General features: G+C 34.0%; 1 protein-coding gene across 2 annotated transcripts in view; it reads right to left on the bottom strand.

Annotated features, from left to right (window-relative positions):
* The window catches only part of Dcn (decorin), a 36072-nt gene extending 27366 nt beyond the window's left edge, over positions 1–8706 (bottom strand). Inside the window, exons 1-2 of one of the 2 annotated variants that reach the window (XM_046419377.2) lie at positions 8412–8706; positions 4298–4544 (exon numbers count right to left, since the gene is read on the bottom strand). In XM_046419377.2, coding sequence (XP_046275333.1) covers positions 4298–4511 — 214 coding nt within the window. In that variant the 5' untranslated portion in view covers positions 4512–4544; positions 8412–8706. Of the gene's footprint in view, positions 1–4297; positions 4545–5292; positions 5452–8411 lie in introns of those variants that run through there. The other variant, XM_046419378.2, reaches the window with a different exon arrangement.
* Between the last annotated feature and the right edge of the window lie 12984 nt (positions 8707–21690).

The raw sequence follows: 21690 nt of genomic DNA, 5'->3' as shown, positions 1-21690 counted from the left end.
TTTACATTATCACCAAGAGTGTGCAAGCATCCTTATTTCTTTACATTCTTGCCAGCACTTGTTGTCTTTATTCTTTCCAATAATAGCAATTCATCCTGGGGTGAGGTAATATCTTTTGTTATTGTTTTTGTTTGTTTGCTTGTTTGGTACTGGGGATTGAACTCAGGGGCACTCAACCACTTTGCCACATGCCCAGCCCTATTTTATATTTTATTTAAGGATAGGGTCTCAGAGTTGCTTAGTGCCTCATTTTTGCTAAGGTTGGCTTTGAACTCACTATCCTTCTGTCTCAGCCTCTGGAGACACTGAGATAACAGGCATATGCCACCCCACCCAACCAGGTGAGGTAATATTTTGTAGTTTTGATTTGCATTTCCCTGATGATAGTGATATTCAACATGTTTTCATGTATCTTTTGGTCATCTGTCTATCTTCTTTTAAGAAATATCTATTTAGACTTTTCTTCAAACCTCAATTTTTAATATTTTTTTTTTATTTTGAGGTTTGAAGTTCCTGTTGTATTCTGGATATCTACCCTCCCTCATCATGGTTACAGTTTGCAAATATTTTCTACTATTCTGCAGGATGTCTCTTTACTCTGTTGATTGTGTCTTGGCTCAAAAGCTTTTTAATTTGATGTAATTTGAGAATAGTACTCATCGATGGATGAATTGGTAAAGAAAATATGGTATGCATGCCAACAATGGAATATTATTCAGCCATAAATAATGAAATCCTGTCCTTTGCAACAACATTAATAAAACTTGAGATCATTGTGCTAAGTGAAATAAGCCAGGCACAGAAAGACAAGCACAGCATGATCTCACTCCTGTGTGGAAACTTCTTAGAATCTGAGAGTAGAATGGTGGTTACCAGGGACTAGAAAGAGTGGGAATAGGAAGAAATGTTATCTATGGGTACCAAGTTACAGTCAGCAGCAGAAAGTTCTGGTGTGCTGCTGCCCTAGAGATAACAATAATATTCCACACATTTCAAAAACCCAGAAGAAAGGATTAGGATAGTTTTCACTAAAAAGAAATGATAAACACTAAGGTGACAGATATGTGTAAACTAATTTAAACATGATACAATATATACATGTATCAAAGTATCACATAGTACCCCATTCATAGTAAAATTTTTATGTATTTTTATGAAAATGAATGAGTATGTCCATAGGTTTCTGAAGTCACTAGTCCTATATCTACCTTTATTGTTTTTTTTATAAATGCTATGATTAAGAGTGAATTATTTTATGCCTGAAGAGGACAGATAAAGAGAGAAAATAAGGGTCTCATAAAATTCCCATTCAAGTTACACACTAAATTACAACAAACTATGCAAAACAACTTGGCAACCATCTGTGGAAATTCATGTGTGCTTTCTCAGTCCCTCATGCTCTACAAAAGTATATTATGATAATATTACGATGAGTTACAACTAGGGACTTGAAATAGCCCATGGACTAATTACTCAACTTAATTTCACAGTTTTCACTTCTTAACTTTGAAAAAATTATCTAAATTGTTCACTCTTTAACTTTACCAGAAATACTTCTTAGTGGAAAAAATAGTTGAATATTATAACAGAAACATTTGCTTGTATTTTATTTAGATAATAACCAAGGATTATTATCTTTCAACATCATAGCTTTTCTCTTTTCATTCAATGCTAGAGCAAGAATAATCCTTCAGATAATATTAGCTATTGATGAAGAAAATAACCAACATTTTCCATCATAAACTGCATTGGATTTTTTTCTTTATTGCAATAATTCAAGCTTCATGCTCAGATCAATAGGGAACATGAAACAAAATACACCACACTGTCTTTACTATGAATAAGGTCGCATTTTTTTCTTACTTTTTTTTTAAAAAAAACTCATCTATTATCTTTTACTTGACATGATCATTATATAATCAAGACATGTATTGAGTTGCTTCTGTGAGGTGAGTATTTCACTTACATAATGGGATCTCCTAGACTGACTTTTACACATGAAAATGTAAAGGTTCTCAACAGCTTTCCAGGATCATAAAGTAAGTAACAGATAATAATTGAAAATCTGAATAGCGCTAACTGTTCTCTTTAAAGGCAAGGGGATTTCTCTTCTCTTCAAGTCCATTTTCTACTGTAGAAATACATAATTAAATTTTTTACGATATATTTCAATATTCATCTCTGAATTAATAAAAGTACCCTGGATGAACCCACTGCTCACTGAAACTCAGTTTTATTAATTAAATGTAGTTTCTTAAAATAAATCATTGTCAGAATCTTGGCTACTTCCTTAACCTATAAGACTCAGAAAATCTATGTGTAAGGGAGGAATGTTGTATGCTTTGGGCACTTAGAGGAAAAAAACAAAACAAAAAAAGATAACATATAGAAAACTTTAGTGTCTAAATACAAAACAAGATAAACAAAACAGTAACAGCAACAACAAAACAACAAATTGCATTATGTGTCTTCCAAGTCAGTGTACTTGATGTTTCCTAAGACAAAGATTTTCTATTTAGTTTTGACCTATTAGTAGGTTTGTGCCTTTTAAAAGTAGAGAATTGGAAAACTGGTGCAATGCTTTTATCAGATTCCAGCTTTATAAATTATTTCTCATGGAAGCAAAGTGAACCTATATTCAAAAATAATGCTTATGGAAAGTGACTGGCTCACTCTCAAAAATACCAACCATTCATTTTGATAATAGATTTAGTAATAATGAGTCCCTTTAACCTTATTCTCAGAGGTAAAGTGAATTTTAACTTCATCACACTTCTTGGGAACTTGGCCATTTTAGTAACTTCAAAAAAGAGTTTACCACTAGTATATCTATCAAATGGTGTTATTTTGTTCATATTTTTTCAACCTCATTAATTTCTTGCCCAAGACAGTAATGCAAGTTATCTCTAGACACTTATAAAACTTTCTGGAGAATTTCATAGTAATCTAATATCCCCTGTAGTGACTATGCAATTCAAAAAGGAAGTTGCCACCACTAAAAGGTAAGATCCAAAGAACAAGGACCATATATGGCTTCCTCATCTTCCCCATAATCTAGAATAGAATTGAAACATGGTGGGCTCTTAGTATCTTCATTGCAGGAGTGAATGAATGAAGCCAGGGAATTTATCCTTTTACCCTTTGGAAAACCATTATGTGCACAAGCATTTAGGTTGTGGATAGCTATATGATATGTACTGACATTGATGAAACTTCTGCAAGTATTTTTTCAGCTCTTTCTGTTGAACTTATTTTATATTTGTCTGAGTTCTTCTGTGTAGTTTATTTTTACTGTAGAAATTAATGACAATTTTTTTCCTGCAAAATATTCTTGGCAGGCATGTCTTGAATAAATAAAGGGCTTCTGAAAGAAGTGCCTTATACACTATGGGATTTCTTCCATAAGGAAATACACACGGCAAAATCATAATATGAGGATTCTTTTCCTTTTTTTTTTTCCAATAAGAAAATACATCAAAAGAAAGGAAGAATGTGAATTGGCTGCCATGTAAACTAAGTTTATTCTTCTTTGACCCATCCACTGGGCCTTCAAACTTTCTGGAGGTTTATCTCTTAAGTATATTACTCTTGGAATTTCCAGACCAAGTGTTTCTGAAAACAAGATAAATCAAACTGTCTGGTGTTAGGCTAAAGATATATGCTCCACGATTACACTGGATATTGACACCATACTTTAATCATAAATATTTCCTTTGAAACTTTCTAAAGAATATAAACAGCCAGATTACGAAAAACCATAGGTAGAAGCAACACTAAGACCCAGAGATTAAGGGAGCATTTTAGTACTTGGAAGATAAGTTTTTGTTGTAAAATGTACTTTGTCTTGTTTCTGATAATTCCATAGTTTTATGATCAAGTCATGGTCCAACTCCGCTATGTGGGCTGAATCCAGTGTAGAGAGATTGTCCAGGTTTTCTTACTGTCTAAATTTTTATGACACCAAATCATAGAATTAAAATGAACCATCCTCTGGAATCATAAAATATAAGTTTTGTTCAAAATTTCATTTTACAAAAAAGGGGGCCATGAAGCTCAGAAAACTTCTTAAGAAAGTGATTTAGTCAAGATTGCAAAGTGATGGAATCCTGATTTTTAAGAAGGGAGGAAAGACAAAGTGTCCCTAACCTGAAAACTACTTTTCTACCCTATGCTGCTTCCTTTACTCCTCATTAGGTGGCAGTGTCTCTCGTCTTTGGAATTGCAGATACCAACCGAAAATCCTCAACTTTGAGAGAAGCCAGACCCATGAAAGAGACAAATTAGGTAGGCCACTCACCCAAATCAGAACACTGCACAACTCGAAGGTGGCACTGACAACGGAAAGGACACACAGGTCCCAGGGGCTCCATTTCTCCAAATTCAGGAACACGATCTTCTGGGCCTATCCCAGAAGCCTCATCTTCTAGCATAAAGTCAAATAAGCCCCTCTGTTGAAAAGGTCCAGCCCAGGAAACTTGTGCAAGCAGGAGGAAGATGAGGGTCGCCTTCATGATTTATCTCAATTATTTTCACAACCTACGAACCTAAGAAACAAATGAAAGGTATAGGAAGACCAAAGTCCATGAGTTGGTTTTAATATAATGTCCCATACTAAAGTGAAGATGGAGAAAGTATAAAAAATAATATTTATTATGAGGAAGGAGAACATTAAAGATGTATTCAAGAGGTAATAAAGTAATTATAACTTCACTTGCACAGCGAATTACTTATGAAGACTTTGAAGAGGTTGTGAATCTATTTGAACCTGCTGTCTGAATTAAGATGATATACTATACTTTCATATAATTTGCAAAGTTTTAATGATTATAAGTCATTCTGGTTTTTGATACTCTCAACACAAACCATGACATAGTTAAAATTCTTTCAATACAGAAGAAAGATCACCAATTCCTATCTCAGATGAAACTCTGGAAACCATCCTCATCTCTCCATACTACTGTATTTATTTTGGTCTAGGCCTTCTCATCATCCCTTGAACTATTGCAAGAGCTTGCTCATTTCTACCCTGAACATTTTCTTTACCCCAGGCCATCTTCCACTCTTCTACCCAAGCCATCCTCTGAAAATTAACCTCATTAATTTCTATTGCAACTCCTTTGTTGGCTTCCGATGGCTTGCCAATAATGTTCTCATTCCCTGTGCCATATGTGAGACCACTCATAATTTGGTGCCATCTGATATTTCTAGGCACATTTCTCTCTGTTTTCTCTCTCCTACTAGATCCTATCTCTACTCTTGCACTCAAAGTCACTTGCCATTTACAGTACTTACCTTGTGGAGAGGGTGGAAAGGTTAAGTTAAATAATGGCTTTCCTTCTGTGTCCCCTGGCTTATACAGGCAGGATGCTCCTCTCTGCCTCTTCTGTGATCCCAAAGCACATCACTCTTACCTCTTTTAAAGAACTTATCACATTATATTGTAATTTGTTTTGCATGCTTGGTCTGTCCCCCACTCTAGACCATGTAGTCCTTCAGGGCGTGTCTTATTATCCCTTGTTCTGTACCCAGCCTTGCACAATGTTTTGCACACACATGACTCAGTTGACCATCAGTTTATTAACAACATAATTTATTCAATATTTTCCCAAGTCACCAATCATTTTGATGTTTTAAGACACAATCTAGTGTTTTCTTCAAATCCAAATTTCTAGAATAAAAAAAATATATATATATATATCAAATGGAAAGAGCTTCAACATGGTTGGTATAAGAAAAATTCACATTTAAAAATTAAATCTGTTGGTTAAAATCCCAAATTGATTATTTTTAAAAAGTCAATAAATATATGTGGAAAACCTAATTGATTGTTAAATAATTTATATATTATCTACTTTTCACTATGGTAACTTTTACTAGTAGATAATTTATATATTATCTGTTTTTACATTTTACTAACCTTTTGTAAAGTCAAATAAAGAAAAAAGCTCAGTTTTGACAAATGCATATAATATTTACCTATTCATTAAACAAACTCTTATAAATATATACATCCATATTGTTAAATGGGCTGATGTGACCTAAATAACTCAATGATAAATCTGAATAAGTCAGAATAGGAAAAAGTGGTTGATTGCATTAGAGAACAAATAATCCATTTTTGAGAAGATGTGTTTTAAAATGCCATTGAAACTCTTCTAAATTCCCAGAACATATTGCAGATATTATGTTTAGTCTCAACATCATTGCTTTGAATTGTACATGTATAAGAACTAATATTAAGGCTGGACATTCATAATTAGAATTAAAGACTTGTTTTGAGCCACATTAGCCAATGGAAACATATGAAAATAAAGGGAAAAAAATCTTTGTATGTGTCTTCTGGAAGTTTTTCCAGATTCACTAGAGAAGAAACAAAATGTTTTTCAATTTCTTACACTTTTTCTCTTAGTTTATATTCAGTATTGGAATATGTCTAAAGAAATACACACAATACTGGATTATGGTTTTTCGTTTTAAAAATAAATATTATTATTCACACTGCCAATTGAAATTCAGTGTCAGGGGTTCTCCTGAGCCCATTCCCATTCAGTTGTTGAGTTTCTCTTTAAGGGGAGACTGTTGTTTTGGCAGGACATTTTCTTGCATTGATCTGAAGGAGAGGTCCTCTATCTGTTTCACATTAAAATGCAATGTTTACGGTTTACCACAAGTTTGCTAGCCTTGCATATTTAATGTCATAATTTTAGAAAAAAAAATGAAGCAAAGTATTTGCAGATTTAATAAATAGCAAAGAGAGTCAATGCAGATGTCATTTTGTAATCCTTTCCTCAGAGTAGAAAATGCCTGGCTGTTTTACTAACGACCCAAAAAAGGAAATGTTGAGCATTAGCTCAGAGCAATAGTATCATCATTTGGAATTGTTTACTCTTTTTAAAAATGGTGCAAATTCTCTGTGCAATATTCTTTTTGATAGAAACTGAGTAACACAGTTCATAGATTCGATGACTTATTTTGACATCACTTTCATTGGCTTTGTGTATATGAATGCATTTTAACTACAAATATCCTAAGAAAGACTAACATGTCCAGCAACTTTATGTAAATCCTTTCATGAAATAACTTCTTCTGCATTAGTGTCATAGGTACCTGAAAACACAGCATCTTAAAAATGATTAATGTAGGCTCCTTACAGTCTTGATTTCTTCAATTATTTCCTTCCTTTCTTAATAAATCACATGCAAAAAATGGACAGCAAATAGAACTTGCCCATAGAAAGCAAGGAGGCTGTTACTGAAATGACATAACTTTTTACATTTCTTTGCAACTATTTTAAGTATTCTCAAAATGTATGTAGTGTCATTATTCCACTAATGTTAGTTGTCATGGCTTATAAATGCCTTATCAAAAATAATAAAATGACCTCAGCACATTGAATTCACTGTATAGTTCAGACCAACATTTATGAAATGTCATTTATACCTTTCGTATGACTTTTAAAGTTAAAATATATCCCTTAAATGATAGGGGGGGATATTAAGTGCAAATCAAAATTAAAATCCCCAGTGCTGGGTGACTTCAAAACTTCATTAATAATACAAGTAATTTAAAATAAATAATAGCAGCATTTATCCATAAATAGGACTACTATAAAAAGTATTTGGCTTTTTTTTTCTGTTAAAAACAGCAGGAGGAAGAAAAAGCCACAGACATTTACATCACTGAGAGCCCACTTAACCAGTGGTCATCAGGTTACCCTGTTTTAAAGTTAGAAAGAAAATTACCCACACCCTCATTTTACAGTGCATGTACCTTATAATAAAATTCCATTTGCTTTAAAATACTGAAAAGGACACTCCTTTACAGTAAAGGAATTTTGCAATTGCAAAAATATCTTAGGTCTTTAACATAATAAGTATTTGCAATGTTTATTTTTTACCTCTGGTAATAATTTCTATTCATTTCTGGGGGTTATAGAAATATACATTAGCTCTCTACCGCTAATCACTAGAGTTCACTTCTCTGAGGTTTTAAAAGTTTGTAAAATATACAAGAATTCAGGATGGGAATAAATCCTTAAATGTATAATCTAACCACAAATACTATGCTAGTTTAGAATACTTTTCTGTTAACATTTCATAAAGAGCTAAACATTTCATCAGTACAAATACAAAAACATTAATATAGATAGTCATGGTGTTCTGTTACAGTTTTTTCATAAGCATCTTTGCAAGAACAGAAGAGAAAAAAGTAAAACAATGCATTCAACCATTTTACCAAATATTTAACTTCTGCTTTCAAGCAATACTTGTTTAAAAGGTTGCATAAGATTACTAAAAGTTTAGCATGATTTTTTTTTTTCTTTTTCTCACCAAATATTTCCTTTTGCTCTCGACTTGACCGAAGTTTTATTAGTCTGTAGCATAGTTCAGGACAATTATTGAAAACCGTACCTTTTAATCCGGGTACTTGCCACAGGAGCCCTCAAAGCTGAGATGCAATTACACTAAATATTCAGCCCAAGCAAAAGAGTTTGCAGGTGTGGAAAGGAGGAGGGGGTAGGTGCTGCTCAGTGACTGTCACTAGGTTGAAAACCTCCTGCTTCTACTCCATAGCACAGTTAAAAAATAAGGTTTCCCTCAATGAACACAATCCGGCTGACACCCACATTAGATCATATGGTAATGATATGTCTCTTGTATTGTAGCCAGAAACTTTATCGGTCTTTTTTCCTCCGCATTTGCTTTATTCTTTTTGCATCTGCTTAAGATTCTAAACTGCTTTTGTAGTATAGTGGAGCAACTTGACTTGAAATTTGTCTTATTGTCGATTCTTTCCCTAAAATATTGTAACTAAAGGGTTTGTCTCCCCACCCCCAACACCATCCCCCCTCTGCAAACTTTCTAGCTTTGTTTATCAAGAACATTCTTTATACTTCCAAAATGACAAGTTTTCTTGCTTTTAAGATGCACAAGTCCAGAAAGTGGAATGAAATTAATCCTGGAGTTGTTTTAAATGTGGTTTGCAAAGATGACTGAGTAGGCTTATTCAAAATTCCTCATTCAGGTTTTTACTTACCTTACAAGGTTTGTGCAAATTCAAGTACTATGCTATGGACCTTTCTGTGAATTTTGAATGTGTTTCTATAGTACTCTGGAAGAAAGCCAGGGATTTATATAAAAAAGTATGTCATTTATTATTTTCATTACTCACAATTTAAAAATTGTTTTGTTTTCTGCCTGTTGTTGTTGTTGTGCTGTTATAAAATAAAACACCTAGATACTAGAAAGTGGTTACAATATAGTTTAATCCTCATTTTGAAAAAATTGCTTTTCTTAGGCTATATTTTTATGTAATCCAGAACTTTGAAGAGGCAAATAGATTCTTTGGCTCTTTCCAAATTTCAGTAAGTGGAAAAAAAGAAAGTACAAATACGAGGAAAGATATTTATTTAGCCACTGGAAAGAATTTTTTTTTTTTAATAATTCCCTTGCTGGATGCTGTGAGTTGTTTCTGTGTAAGTCTCTATGTTTTGTTTTGACTTGTATCTTTATGCTCTGGCCCCTAGGCTGTTACCAGGTGGAAACTTAAAGTCAACATCTGTGAAACATGAGAAGAACCCCCTCCCAATCTCCCCCTCCTTCCCTCCCTCATGTAGTCATCTAAGTATATACTTCTACAGTAAATATTCTTTTGCCCTGATGCAACTTGAAGGAATTAAATTCTTTAATGGGTATTCAAAGGAAGGGGGTGGGTGTGACTCCATTATATTTTGGCTTTTTCCCAAGCCTAGCCTCCCACGTTTTTACCCCCACTCCCTATATCCTTAATATCTCATACTCCTATGCCCAGTTATTCTGGTAGTTTAGAAAAAGGCATGTAAACGTTTTTCTTTGACATTCATGTGAACACCCTACTCCCCGTACCTGGACTTAATTAATTTTCCTCTTCTGAGCTCTCCTTGCATAGAATTTATGACTTTTTGATGATATACAGTTACTTCTTCCTCCTAGTCTCATTATTTATGGACATGTTCTACTCTTAGGAAGGAAACAGGCCATGTCCATATTTCTAAAGTACTTGCACTCAACAATCATATAACATAGAGAATTATGAAGAAATACTTGATGAATTAGCAAGGACAGTCAAATATTGACTGTGGACTATACCATGATTATTGTCTGTTTCAACCCCTGATTTGCTCCTTATCAAAACCCAGCCCTACTAACATGTATAATGATGAATTATAACAATATTTGTATCTAATAAAAAAGAGAGAAAAAAAAGAAAGTAGAGGTAAAAAAGTAGTGAATAAAAGTGGAAGAAGGAGAATAGGAGTAGAAGAAGAAAAAGACATAAACCTTGATAAACAGATCATTTTGCTTTTATAAAAGCAGGACTATTATGGTAAAGATTCACATTTTGTTTTTATCCTGTGATGGTGTGAACTCGGGGAACTTATGTGGCCCTCATTAAGTGAATTGAGTGAATTATGTGGCCCTCATTAAGCCACATATGACTGATGGAGTTTTGTATGTGAAGCAAAAATATACCTAGATGACTTTTAATTTCTTTGCCTGCTTTAAAAGTAATATGTGGCTGGGCAGGGAGGCTCATTCCTGTAGTTCCAGAGGCTCAAGAGGCTGAGGTAAGAGGATTTTCAAGTTCAAAGCCAGCCTCAGCAACTTAGTGAGGCTGTAAGCAACTTACAAAAAAAAAAAAAAAAGGCTGGGGATGTAGCTCAGTTTTAAGCACCACTGGGTTCAATCCCTGGCAGCAAATAAATAAATAAATAATCAAATGAATAAAATTAAATGAATTAAAATCCAGGTCTCTTGCAATCTAACATAATTAGAACTGTTTTGAGGCTAGAATCAATGTCTATGCAGAGATTGCTTAGTTTCATCCTGGCTTGGAATGTTTGAACACTGGGTTCTCTGAAACTTTGGTTGATATATATATATATATACATACATACACACACACACACATACATACACACACACACACACACACACACACACACATATATATATATATATGCAATAAAGTGCTCTGAATTAAAATACTTTATGGAAAGTATTTTAATTCGGAGCAGATACCATACCTTCTGCTAAACTATTATAACTGTGATTTCTATTGACAGCCCACTAGCTAACAGGACAACTGTATTATTTATGCTGTCAAAGTTCATTTCAAGGCTACTCACTTTTTCTCACTGACATCTCAAGCAAGCGACTTCAATTTTACAACACATTAAGGTAGTGAAGAATGCCAGAGCCTAGAAAGGCCTCCTCTAACACCCTTTTATTTCCTAAGAGGTCTGGAAGCAAGTGATTATCTTCACAAACCTGATGTGACTGGTCTATTCTTAGACTGATACTTCAAAGTTAAGTCAGGGGTTGGAGTGAATTATGTGGCTCTATGTTTTGCTACCCCAGATGGATTTCTCACTCTGCCAAGGAAGATGACTAAGGTGGAATTTAGGGAAGTCTTGAATGCAGGATGGCTTGAAACAAAACCTATTGCAGGACGCTTTTGCCTTGATTTCCTTCCCCTGTGTCTGTGTCCCCAACCCATCACCATGGTGTCCTTAGACAAATTTCTCTGTTCCACAGGTTTTTTTTGTGTGTGTGTGTACAAGGTTTTGAATTCTGAGACGCTTTACCACAAAGCCACATCCCCAGCTCTGATTTATATTTTATTTAAAGACAAGGTCTCACTGAGTTGCTTAGGGCCTCACTAAGTTGCAGAGGCTGGCTTTGAACTTGAAATTCTCCTGCCTCAGCCTCCTGAGCTTCTGGAATTGAAAGCATGTGCCACTGTGTCTGGCTCCACAGGCTTTTGGCCCATAAATTGTGGATAGCCCTAGTGTTGTTTTCTTCATGGGTTTGGATGAGGTTTAAAGGCTAATATATAAAGCATTTAGAGCTGTGCCTGATGCATCTCCAACAACATATACACGTTTGTTGTTGTTTCTGCTGTTCTTGCTCTTATGGATGATATTGTTACAAACCTTCCCTTGGACATTCCAGTACAGAACTCAATACTGTACCCCTAGTGGTTGTTCTATCAACAACCTAAGAAAACACCCAAACTGTATTACAGTGAGAAGAATGAACACTATGCAGTTTGATGAGTCTGGGTTTCAGCCCCCACTTTTTGTCATTAAATAATGGCTAGGCTTTCTTTCTGACAATGTTTTATAGAAGTAGGTGCTGCTGAAATTCATTGATAGACTTTGTAAGGGCCCAGAGACTCCAGTTTAAGCATAACTATGCTAAACATTAATAGAGAAATAGGAATAGGGAGTCGGTCAGGATAAATAATGAATTGAGGTAGGGAAAAGGTACAGAGATATAAACCTGTCTTTCTCTGCAAAAAAGGAAATAATCAATTCTGTTATTCTCTCACTCTTTTCTGGAATGCTCAGGAGCATATTTTTAGTTACAATCAAGAGACAAATTATTCTTCCTGTAATATTGAACAATCAATTTGTACTTGGTCAACAGGCCGACACTTACTGACTCTCTAGATGAATGCACATATTCCTTTGTTAAAGACAAGGCAATTTTTCAGTAACCTATCCATCGATCAATCAGAAAATACTGACTGAGGAACCACTATGGGAAAATAGCATTAATATTAAGGCCTATGCAAGATACTAAGAAACACAAAGTTAAGCACGAAGGACATGACTTCAAAGGATTTACACTGCAGGAGAAGATAGAACATAAACTATGTATTTATATAATAACATGTTAGTATTAGCATACCAGAGAAGTTATAACGTATGATTCCCATCCAAAGTAAAGTATGATGTAATTAAAAGTAATTGTCTTAGCAAGTGAGAGGAGGAATGAGGGAGAGATCACTTTACACAGGACTGTTAAGTAGGTATTTATGTAGAGCGGAGTTTAACTTCAGCTGGATCCTGAGGGATAACAAGAATGTGCATGGAATGAAAGGGGAGAAATGGCTTTTTAGAATGGCAAAACTGTACTAACATAATCTTGCAAATGAAAAAGCAAAAGATGAATAAATCAATGTGGTTGAAATACATGTTTTTTTTTTTGAAAGGAACCATGAGCTCCTTTATCATTCTTGAATATTCAAACACTCCACTCCCAGGCTGTATGACATATTCAAGTCACACACTAAATGAATGTTCAGTGTTTATAGAAATGAGAAAATAAATGAGTAGAGAGTCTCATTGGGGAAGGACTTGAAAGTCTCCAGTGGGGCACTTATCCATCTATTCATTCGTTTGCTCAGCAAATATTTATTTGGTGATTAAAATATACCAGTTACTGTGCTGGAAGCTGGATATTATCAAAGGTCCTTGAATGAGGTAATAACATGTTAAAATTATTTATTTTAGCTAATCAATTTCTATACCTATGTTCATAGTAGTGAAACGTGAGTCAAGGAAACTAGTTGAGAGGTTATTGCTTTAGTGTATTAATAGCTTTTTTTTTGGTTTTGGTACTGGGGATTGAACTCGGGGGCACTCAACCACTGAGCCACATCCCTAGCCCTATTTTGTATTTTATTTAGAGATAGGGTCTCACTGAGTTGATTACTGCTTCACTTTTGCTGAGGCTGGCTTTGAAATTGCAATCCCCCTGCTTCAGCCTCCAGAATCTCTGGGATTGTAGGCGAGCATCACTGTGCCTGGCTTAATATTTTAATAACAAGATGAGCAAGGCAGAAATAGGGATACTACTCAGACAGCTGATGTGATATATTAAAGATGTGTTTGGAGTACCTATTCTGTGCCAGACACTGAGGTATATTCTTTAAATGCATTATCTCAACTAAGGCTCATGATAAACCTTCTAGTTTGATGGCATCATAAACAATTTTCATAATCAATTTTAAAAGCACAGAGTTAAAGAGTGAGGAAGACATACACTCCAGCTGTTCTCTATACCACTCCAACCAACGGCTTCTATCATTTAAGTGTTAGCCAGGAAAGAGTTGACTGCTTTGTCTGCATCTTTATCTCCTCCAAGGAGAACATTATGAGGAAAAGAACCACAAAATAACTGAGTTGACTAAATTTCTTAATGCATGCAATGATTGGAATTTGTTGGAATATCAATATATTCTACAACTCTTAAGATACAAAAATAATGTGTAGTGCTGATAGCGACCCTACTGTGAGTAACTGGGGAATCATGCAGTCTGAATTGAAGAATGAAAGAAGAAAGGAACAATTAATGTAGACTCCTCCCCTGATTGACAGAATTCTCACATGGGAAATGACCGTGTCTTCAACAAAAGTTTATCTCACTAAATGGGAAGAAAGGTGACTTTCACAGATGAGACCAACTTTGGAGCAGTGTAATGCAAGTGAGTGGAAACTACAGAAAAGAAAGACAAAACCCAGACACTACCTGGAGGCCACCTCTTGGGTCCTGCTCCTGCCTCTTTACATCTTAGTTGACTTATGCAGCTGGAAGGAAGGGCTTCTACTATAAATCTGACAAAGTAGGCTTCTATGGCCATGTTATATGTCTTTTGCAAGCAAAGAAAAAAATGTGTGAGTACAAAACTCAAGACTTAGTACAAGACAAGAAGGAGCAGAATAAGGTGTAATACATGAATTAGTAAATTAGGGAAAGCAAAGAACACACAGTGTTTTTCATTTCCTTTAATGAAGATGTTTTCTTATTATCAGTTTTAAGGGAGGCAGCAATGTGATAGTTGAGTACACAGACCCTAGAGCCAGATTGCTTAGGGTTGACTCACAGCTCTGCCACTGATAATCTGTGTAATCTTAAAAGAGTTTCTCCATAATGATAGCAGCTATCTCACATGAGGATAAAATAAGTCTGTGTGGGTAAAGGGTCTGGAACAGAACCTGTCATAAAAGAATTCTGTAAGTTTGTGTTAAGTAATTCAAATTTCAGAAAGGATTGAGGATTTTAAGAGATTTTTGTTCTTCTTTTTCTTGCCTTTTATACATACTCTGGCCTGAAAGCTATGTTCTGTTTGGTTTCGAGCATTCAGATGCAGGTCATGTCTGTGCTGTGTGTTTACTGCAGGGTACCTATTTGGTCTGTAAATATTCTCTTTCAATTTGCCCTGTATCCAAGGAAAAGTAAATTCTTCACCACAGAGTACAACCTTCAAGAATTCAAGTAAAACAAACGAATGAAAAGTTTTATTCTAATGTCAGTACTGTAAAATAATGACTTAGTTTAGGAAACTTTTCTGAGATATTTGTGGCCCCTTGAGAATGATCTGCTCTGATTCAAGCTGCCCCTTCCCTATTAGTTTGCCTTGTTGAGGTTATTTCTTTAGCAAATCATGAGATGAGCTTTTTGATGCAGGTATATATTAACATGACAACAAAGTGAAACATGCTTCCCATTGAAATCATGAGTGTTTTTATTTTTTGGAAACCATCCTGTATCTTGAATGAATCCACTTCAAATACCCGAGGAAATAGTTCCTCCTGAAAATAATTTATGTGCCCATTTTGCACAGAATGATGTCTAAGCTTATCATTTAAAAAGGCATTAAATCACCAGCAGACAAGCTTACTTTATAATTATGAGCCTATGGGGAAAACAAAAGAAAATTGGGGCATGATCGCATTTGGTGTTTCAGTTTTAAATCTCTTTAGAGCTTTCTTCATCAAAAGATTGGCTTCTCATGAAACGTCTTCATTCCTGGAGGCCAGCTTCAGGAACTTCCCCCAGCATTACTCATGGTCCAAGACAATACAAAAATCCAACTATAAGCAGCGTGTTTTAATTCCTCCCATCGGCCAAGAACCATAGAAGTTCCTGCTATCAAAACATTCTCTAAAAAGGTGATTTGTTTACCCTCTGAATGATAAGAACATTATGTGCTTATCCAAGAGAGTAAAACCACATAGTGAAAGCTGCTCAGGGATTAGAGGAAATACAGCGGAGATGATTTTTTTTTTTGTTGTTTTAGATTTGATGTACTTGCAAATCTTAACTGTTGCCAGCTGGCAGTTAAAATGGGATCGCACCAACATTGACAAGTAACACATAGCAATACGTTAACAAGTATTTAATAAATCCATTACAAATCTGGTAGTTTCAAAGTTTTTCTTTGTTTTAAATTTTGTATACTTCTAATTGTGGTACCAGTACACATAACATTAATTTTACCATTTCACAATTTAAGTGCTTGTATTAATGGGATTAAGGACATGTACAATGTTATACCCCTATTACCAGGATACATTTCCAGGACTTTTTCATCTTTCCAAACAGAAACTCTGTGCCAATTAAACAATCCCATATTTCTTTCTCTCCTCAGGACCTTGTAACCTCTCTTCTACCTGTCTCCATAAATTGCCCATTTCAGGAATCAAATTAAGTTTTAATTTAGGGAAAAGCTAAGCTTTTTTTTTTCTTTCTTTCTTTATTTTTTTGTTTGTTTGCTAGATTTTCATTTTGAAATTACATGGGAAGAGAGGAGAATGGGAAGAAAGTATCAAAGCACCAAAGAAGGAGGCAGCACTACAAGACTTCTAGAGGAAGGACTTATGTGAACACATTTCTGAGTTCAATCAATAAATTTTGATGGGTGGGGCTGAGAGTTTGCCACGAATATGTTGAAGGAGTAATTTTGAAATGCTTAACATTCTTTATTAAAATAAGTACAAAAAAGAAATGCAACAATCACAATGTACAGATTTTCTGTGGAAAACAATTCATTAAGAACACTTGAATGTCACCAAATGTTTGTTTATAACTTATCCACTATAGATAAATCTGAAAACCAGCTGATGTGTTTGGAATTACCGTCTTTAATAACAGGTACATAATTTAAGCTGTCTATTCAGTACTGAAAATAGAGCATTGGTAACATACCTGTCTCTTCACAGCAGATCTATGACACAGGAGAAGGACATATTTTATGATTCTAAAATATTGCTAAACTTACTTGGCAAATAAAAATTACAATTTTGGTCTTAATAGAAATATTTCCTATACAAACTAGCTATTTTATAGATACTAAAAATTTATTAATATCTTCTTCAAAAAATAGTATTACTAAAGTTTTTCTAACATTTACAATTTGAATACATTGAAACTAAAAAATCTTGAATGTTTAATTCTAAAAATCAAGACTCTTAAATATTTAATGCTAAACAACAGGAATAATTTGAACACTGTACAAAATTTTTAGAAAAAAAATCAAAAGTAGACAAAAATTGCATCAGTTAAAAATCATAATTCAGTTCACCCAAAACTTAATGTAGGCTGAGTCTACTTAGAAGTGGCTGATGGAATGCATGGGCCATAAAAGTAGGGATATTGCACCTTTTGTTCACTGTTTCATCTCTCATGTCTAGGACAGGCATTGCCCATGATGAACTTAAGCAATGTTTAAATATTAGCTCTGGAGGACCTACAATTCTGCAAACCCCAAGGCACACACATTTGATTTTTCCATGTTGCAGTCCCTTAAACATTAGAAGATTCTGTATTCACTGGCAAAAGTCCCTTTAGATTGCCACAGAATCAAGTTCAAGTCCCATCTCAGCTCAATAACTCTTCATATTAATTTTGGACAGCTCTGTTCTTCCAGCTTACCATGCCCTCTTCCAGTATTGTTCTCCTCAAAATTCCACAGCTGACCCCCAGATGGCCACACATTAAGTTGCAAAACTTCATCCATTTACACTTGTTTATCGCCCCCCACTTTTTTTCCCGCACTTCATGGCTTTTCCAATCAGCCTTTTTTCCCCATACCTCGGTGATTATTAAAATTTAATCAGCTGATTACCAAATTCATAATTTTTTATTACCATGATTATTGTTCTAAGTAAAAAGTCTGCTAAATCATATTACCATAGAATTGTTATATTTTCTATTATACATTAGATAAATATATAAGACTAAACATCCACATAACACCTACAATGACACCACCTATTAGCAATGGTATTTAACTTAATGTGGGTGATAATTAAATAAAAATAGGTTTCAGGCATTCAGATAAATGAGATTTTTCCATCTGAAGCCCCTTTAGTTTGTTGGGAACAGAAACATATCTCCAGTTCTCTACATTTTGAGGTCATTCAAATGTGTGTTAGGTACACTAATCTTATGTCTTGTGTGTTGAACCTAGTCTCTATTTTCTATGGTCCCATTAATAGATTGCTCACTTTAATTTTTTCTTGACACTTTGGACTCTTCAGTGTATTTACAATCAGAGATGTCAAGTTCAACAGAAAGCAGACCTTGAGACAAAGCCATCTTGTGGGAATTTCACTAGAGGAAACTTTCATCTTTTCTACTTTCTTTGGTTTTAAGTGAGCTTATGTGATTTCCTTTCATCTTATGTGTTTAGAATATGCTTACTTTTAAATGCAGTAGTTTCCCTAGATTATCTAATGTATATTTTACATGACATTGTTGTCATTCCTTTAACTTATCTATATGCTATAATCACACAATAACTTGTTATTAAAGAATTTTATTTTAGACAAAATGAGATTAAGTAAAATAATACATTTTTATTATAACCTCATATACTTTTTTCTCTGATGCTCTTTTTTCTTGATGTAAATCCATGTTTTTGTTGTTTTCTTCTTGACCAAAAGTTTTTTTTTCAATATTGTTTGCATGGAGTTGTAGTGGCAATGAATTCTTTATGTTTTTATTTGTTTGTTAAAGTATTTTTTATTGACTTTGAAGGATAATTTTGGTGGATATAGAATTCTTGACTTTGTTTAATCTTTTTTTCTTTTTTAGAAAAAACACTTTAATTATTAATTCCACTTCCTTCTTTCTTGCATGATCTGTGGCAAGAAGTTCATTTTTACTCTTTAAGTAGACTGCAATTTCCCCTCTGGTTTCTTTTAATTTTTTTCCTGCCTTTTGTTTATAGGGGGAGAGAAGAATTCTAAAGTTGAATATGATATGTCTAGAAATTGTTTTTGTTTTAGTATTCCTCCTGCCTTTTGTTCTCTGAGCTTCTTGTATCTATGGTTTTGTGTCTACTATTAATTTCAGAAGGTTTTCAACCCCTGCTACTTCAAATATTTCTCCTTCTGGTATTCCAGTCATGCCTATTTTGATACCTTTTAACATTGTTGCAAAGTTTTTGAATCTTCTGTTGCATTTCCCCCTTCCATTCTTTTTTCTCTTTGAATTTCAGCTTGTGGAATTTCTATGGATGTATCCTCAAATTCACGATTCTTTCCTAAAATGTGTCTCATCTTCTCATTAACTTGCCATAGGCATTCTACATTTTTTATGGCATTTATGATTTCTAGCATATCTGCTGGACTTTATCTCAGAGTTTCCATCTTTGCTTTCATTACCTAAATGTGCTTACATGTCTTCTTCATTTTCCATTATAGCACATAGTATAGTATCATAGCATTTTTTTAAAACTCTAACATCTACGTTTTACATGACTCTGCTTTCTGATGCTTACCTTCTCACTTTAAGCTATTTATTTTTTGCTCTTTGTCATACCTCATCTCTTGTTTTTTTTTTTTTAAAACTAGGCATATTTATTAAGAGATGGAAATGAAGCAAATAGGAATTCAGTGTGAGGGTTTATGCTAATTTTGCTTAGGAATTGAACTAAATCCATATTTGATTTGGCTTTAGGTGAAAAAAATTCTTCAAATTTCCCTAGAGTGCTTGTTTTGTCTCCCTGTTTGGCTCAGGGCATCCTAAGTACCCTTCTCTCTAAAGAAGCTCTTACCTGTTATAATTCCCTGTTATTATACTGAATGGGGAGGGGAAAGCAATCTATAAACTTATGATTAAATCTTACTCCTGGAGTGGGCCCATATATTTGAGCTGTGACTTTTCAGCTGTGTCTCCCTGGGTATGACTTCCCCTCTGCTTTTGTAAAACAGGAAGCTCAGAAGATCAGAAGTAGCAGGAAATCACTTCCCTCAACAGAACACTAGTAAAATCTTTCCCCAGAGAGTGATTTTTATTACAGAGAAGACACTGGATGTATTATACAGTTATTCCTTCTCCTCTCCCCATTCCAGAGCCATGAGGGCAAATTTCTAGTAGTGTCAATGGAATAATTTGGTATGGTAGAACCCAGGAGTTTCTCACGTTCATTCAGCTCCCAGCAATTAATAAATATTACTAAGGGTTTCTTCCCTTTTATGGCTACAGTAACATCTGATCCAGTTAAGGGGATTTCAGCTAAGATTCTGAAATTACCTTTCTAACCAAATTTTTCAAATTTTGTGGTGAAACCTGAATTTTCTTATGAGTCAAAGAAAAGTCACTGATATTCAGTTTCTTAAACTTTTCCTCGATAAGTGGTTCTGAGTATCTTTCAGATACCTGCTGCCATTTGTCTCTCTTCTTTGGAGAAATATCTACTCAAGTACTTTGCCTATGTTTTTACAGGGTTATTTGTTCTTGAAAATTGAGCTGAAAATTATTTATATAATTTGTATTTACTTAATTTTGGTATTAACTCATATATATATATATATATATATATATATATATATATAGCAAATATTTTCTCCCACACTATTGCCCTTTCACTCTTATTTTCTTTGCTATAAGGACGCTTTTTGGTTTTATGTATTTCCATCCATCTATATTTGCTTTTGTTCCTGTGCTTTTGATGTCAACTCCAAGAAATCATTGTCAATACCAAGCATAGCAGCTTTCCCCATATATTTTATTCTAGAAGCTTTACAGTTTCAGGTCTACCAGTTAACTTATCTAATTTTGACAGGTTGATTTTCCTGTTTATGAAAGGATCTGATTTTTTTTCCATATAAATATCCAATTTTCCTAATGCCATTTGTTAAAGATTATTTTTCCTGATTGTGTTTTCTTGGCATTTTTATCAAAGATAATGTCACCATATATTATAGGCTTATTTCCATTCTCACTATTCTTCTGAATTTGTTATACACTGCTGTACTGGAATAAAGTACCCTCTTAATGTATTTTGAAATCAGGAAACAATTTCCTAATGTATTTTGAAATTGGAAGTGTAATACCACCAATATTGCTCTTCTTTCTCGTAAGTTAGCTATTAGGGGGGTCCCTTCTGGATCCACATAGATTTTAGCATATTTTTCTATTTCTTTAAAATATACCATTGGAATTTTGATAGGGAGTATATTGAATTTATACAACACTATGGATAGTGTGGACATTTTAATAATATTGTTTTACAAAGCATTAATGTAGAAACTTTCTACTTTTTGCATGTGTCTTTAAATTCCTTCATCAATATTTTGTAGTTTTCAGAACATAAATATTTTACTTTCCTCATTTAGTCCCAAGTATTTTATTTTATTTTTTGTTATTGTATAAATAATTATTTTCTTGATTTCCTTTTCAGCTTTTCCTTTATTTGTATATAGAAACACAACTGTATTTTTGTTTTTGTTGATTTTTTGTCTTTCAGCCTTACTTAATGTGTACTTAATGTTCTTTTGGATGCATTTTTAAAATTTTCTATGTTAACATTCTTATAGAATTTGGTGAGAAAGTAGCAGTTAATGAATTTGTTTAATTTCTTACCCAAATATATAAACTTTACTAATACATTCTCCTATGATCCCATGGAACATAATTTCCCAATAATATTAACATCTAAATTAGTTCCTAAATTCATTAATTTGCTCATTTTTGTAACTTCAAGGCCAAAATAGTGCTTGCTTGGTAAATAGTAAGTACCTCAAAAAATTTGCTAAGTCAGTAGATGGATGAGTGAATCACTGATTGCATG

This window comes from Marmota monax, unplaced genomic scaffold (assembly GCF_021218885.2).
Source record: "Marmota monax isolate L192 unplaced genomic scaffold, Marmota_monax_Labrador192_F-V1.1 WCK01_AAM20220418_F8-fsc00036, whole genome shotgun sequence".
NCBI lineage: Eukaryota > Metazoa > Chordata > Mammalia > Rodentia > Sciuridae > Marmota > Marmota monax.
This window is presented reverse-complemented; position numbering and strand designations above follow the sequence as displayed.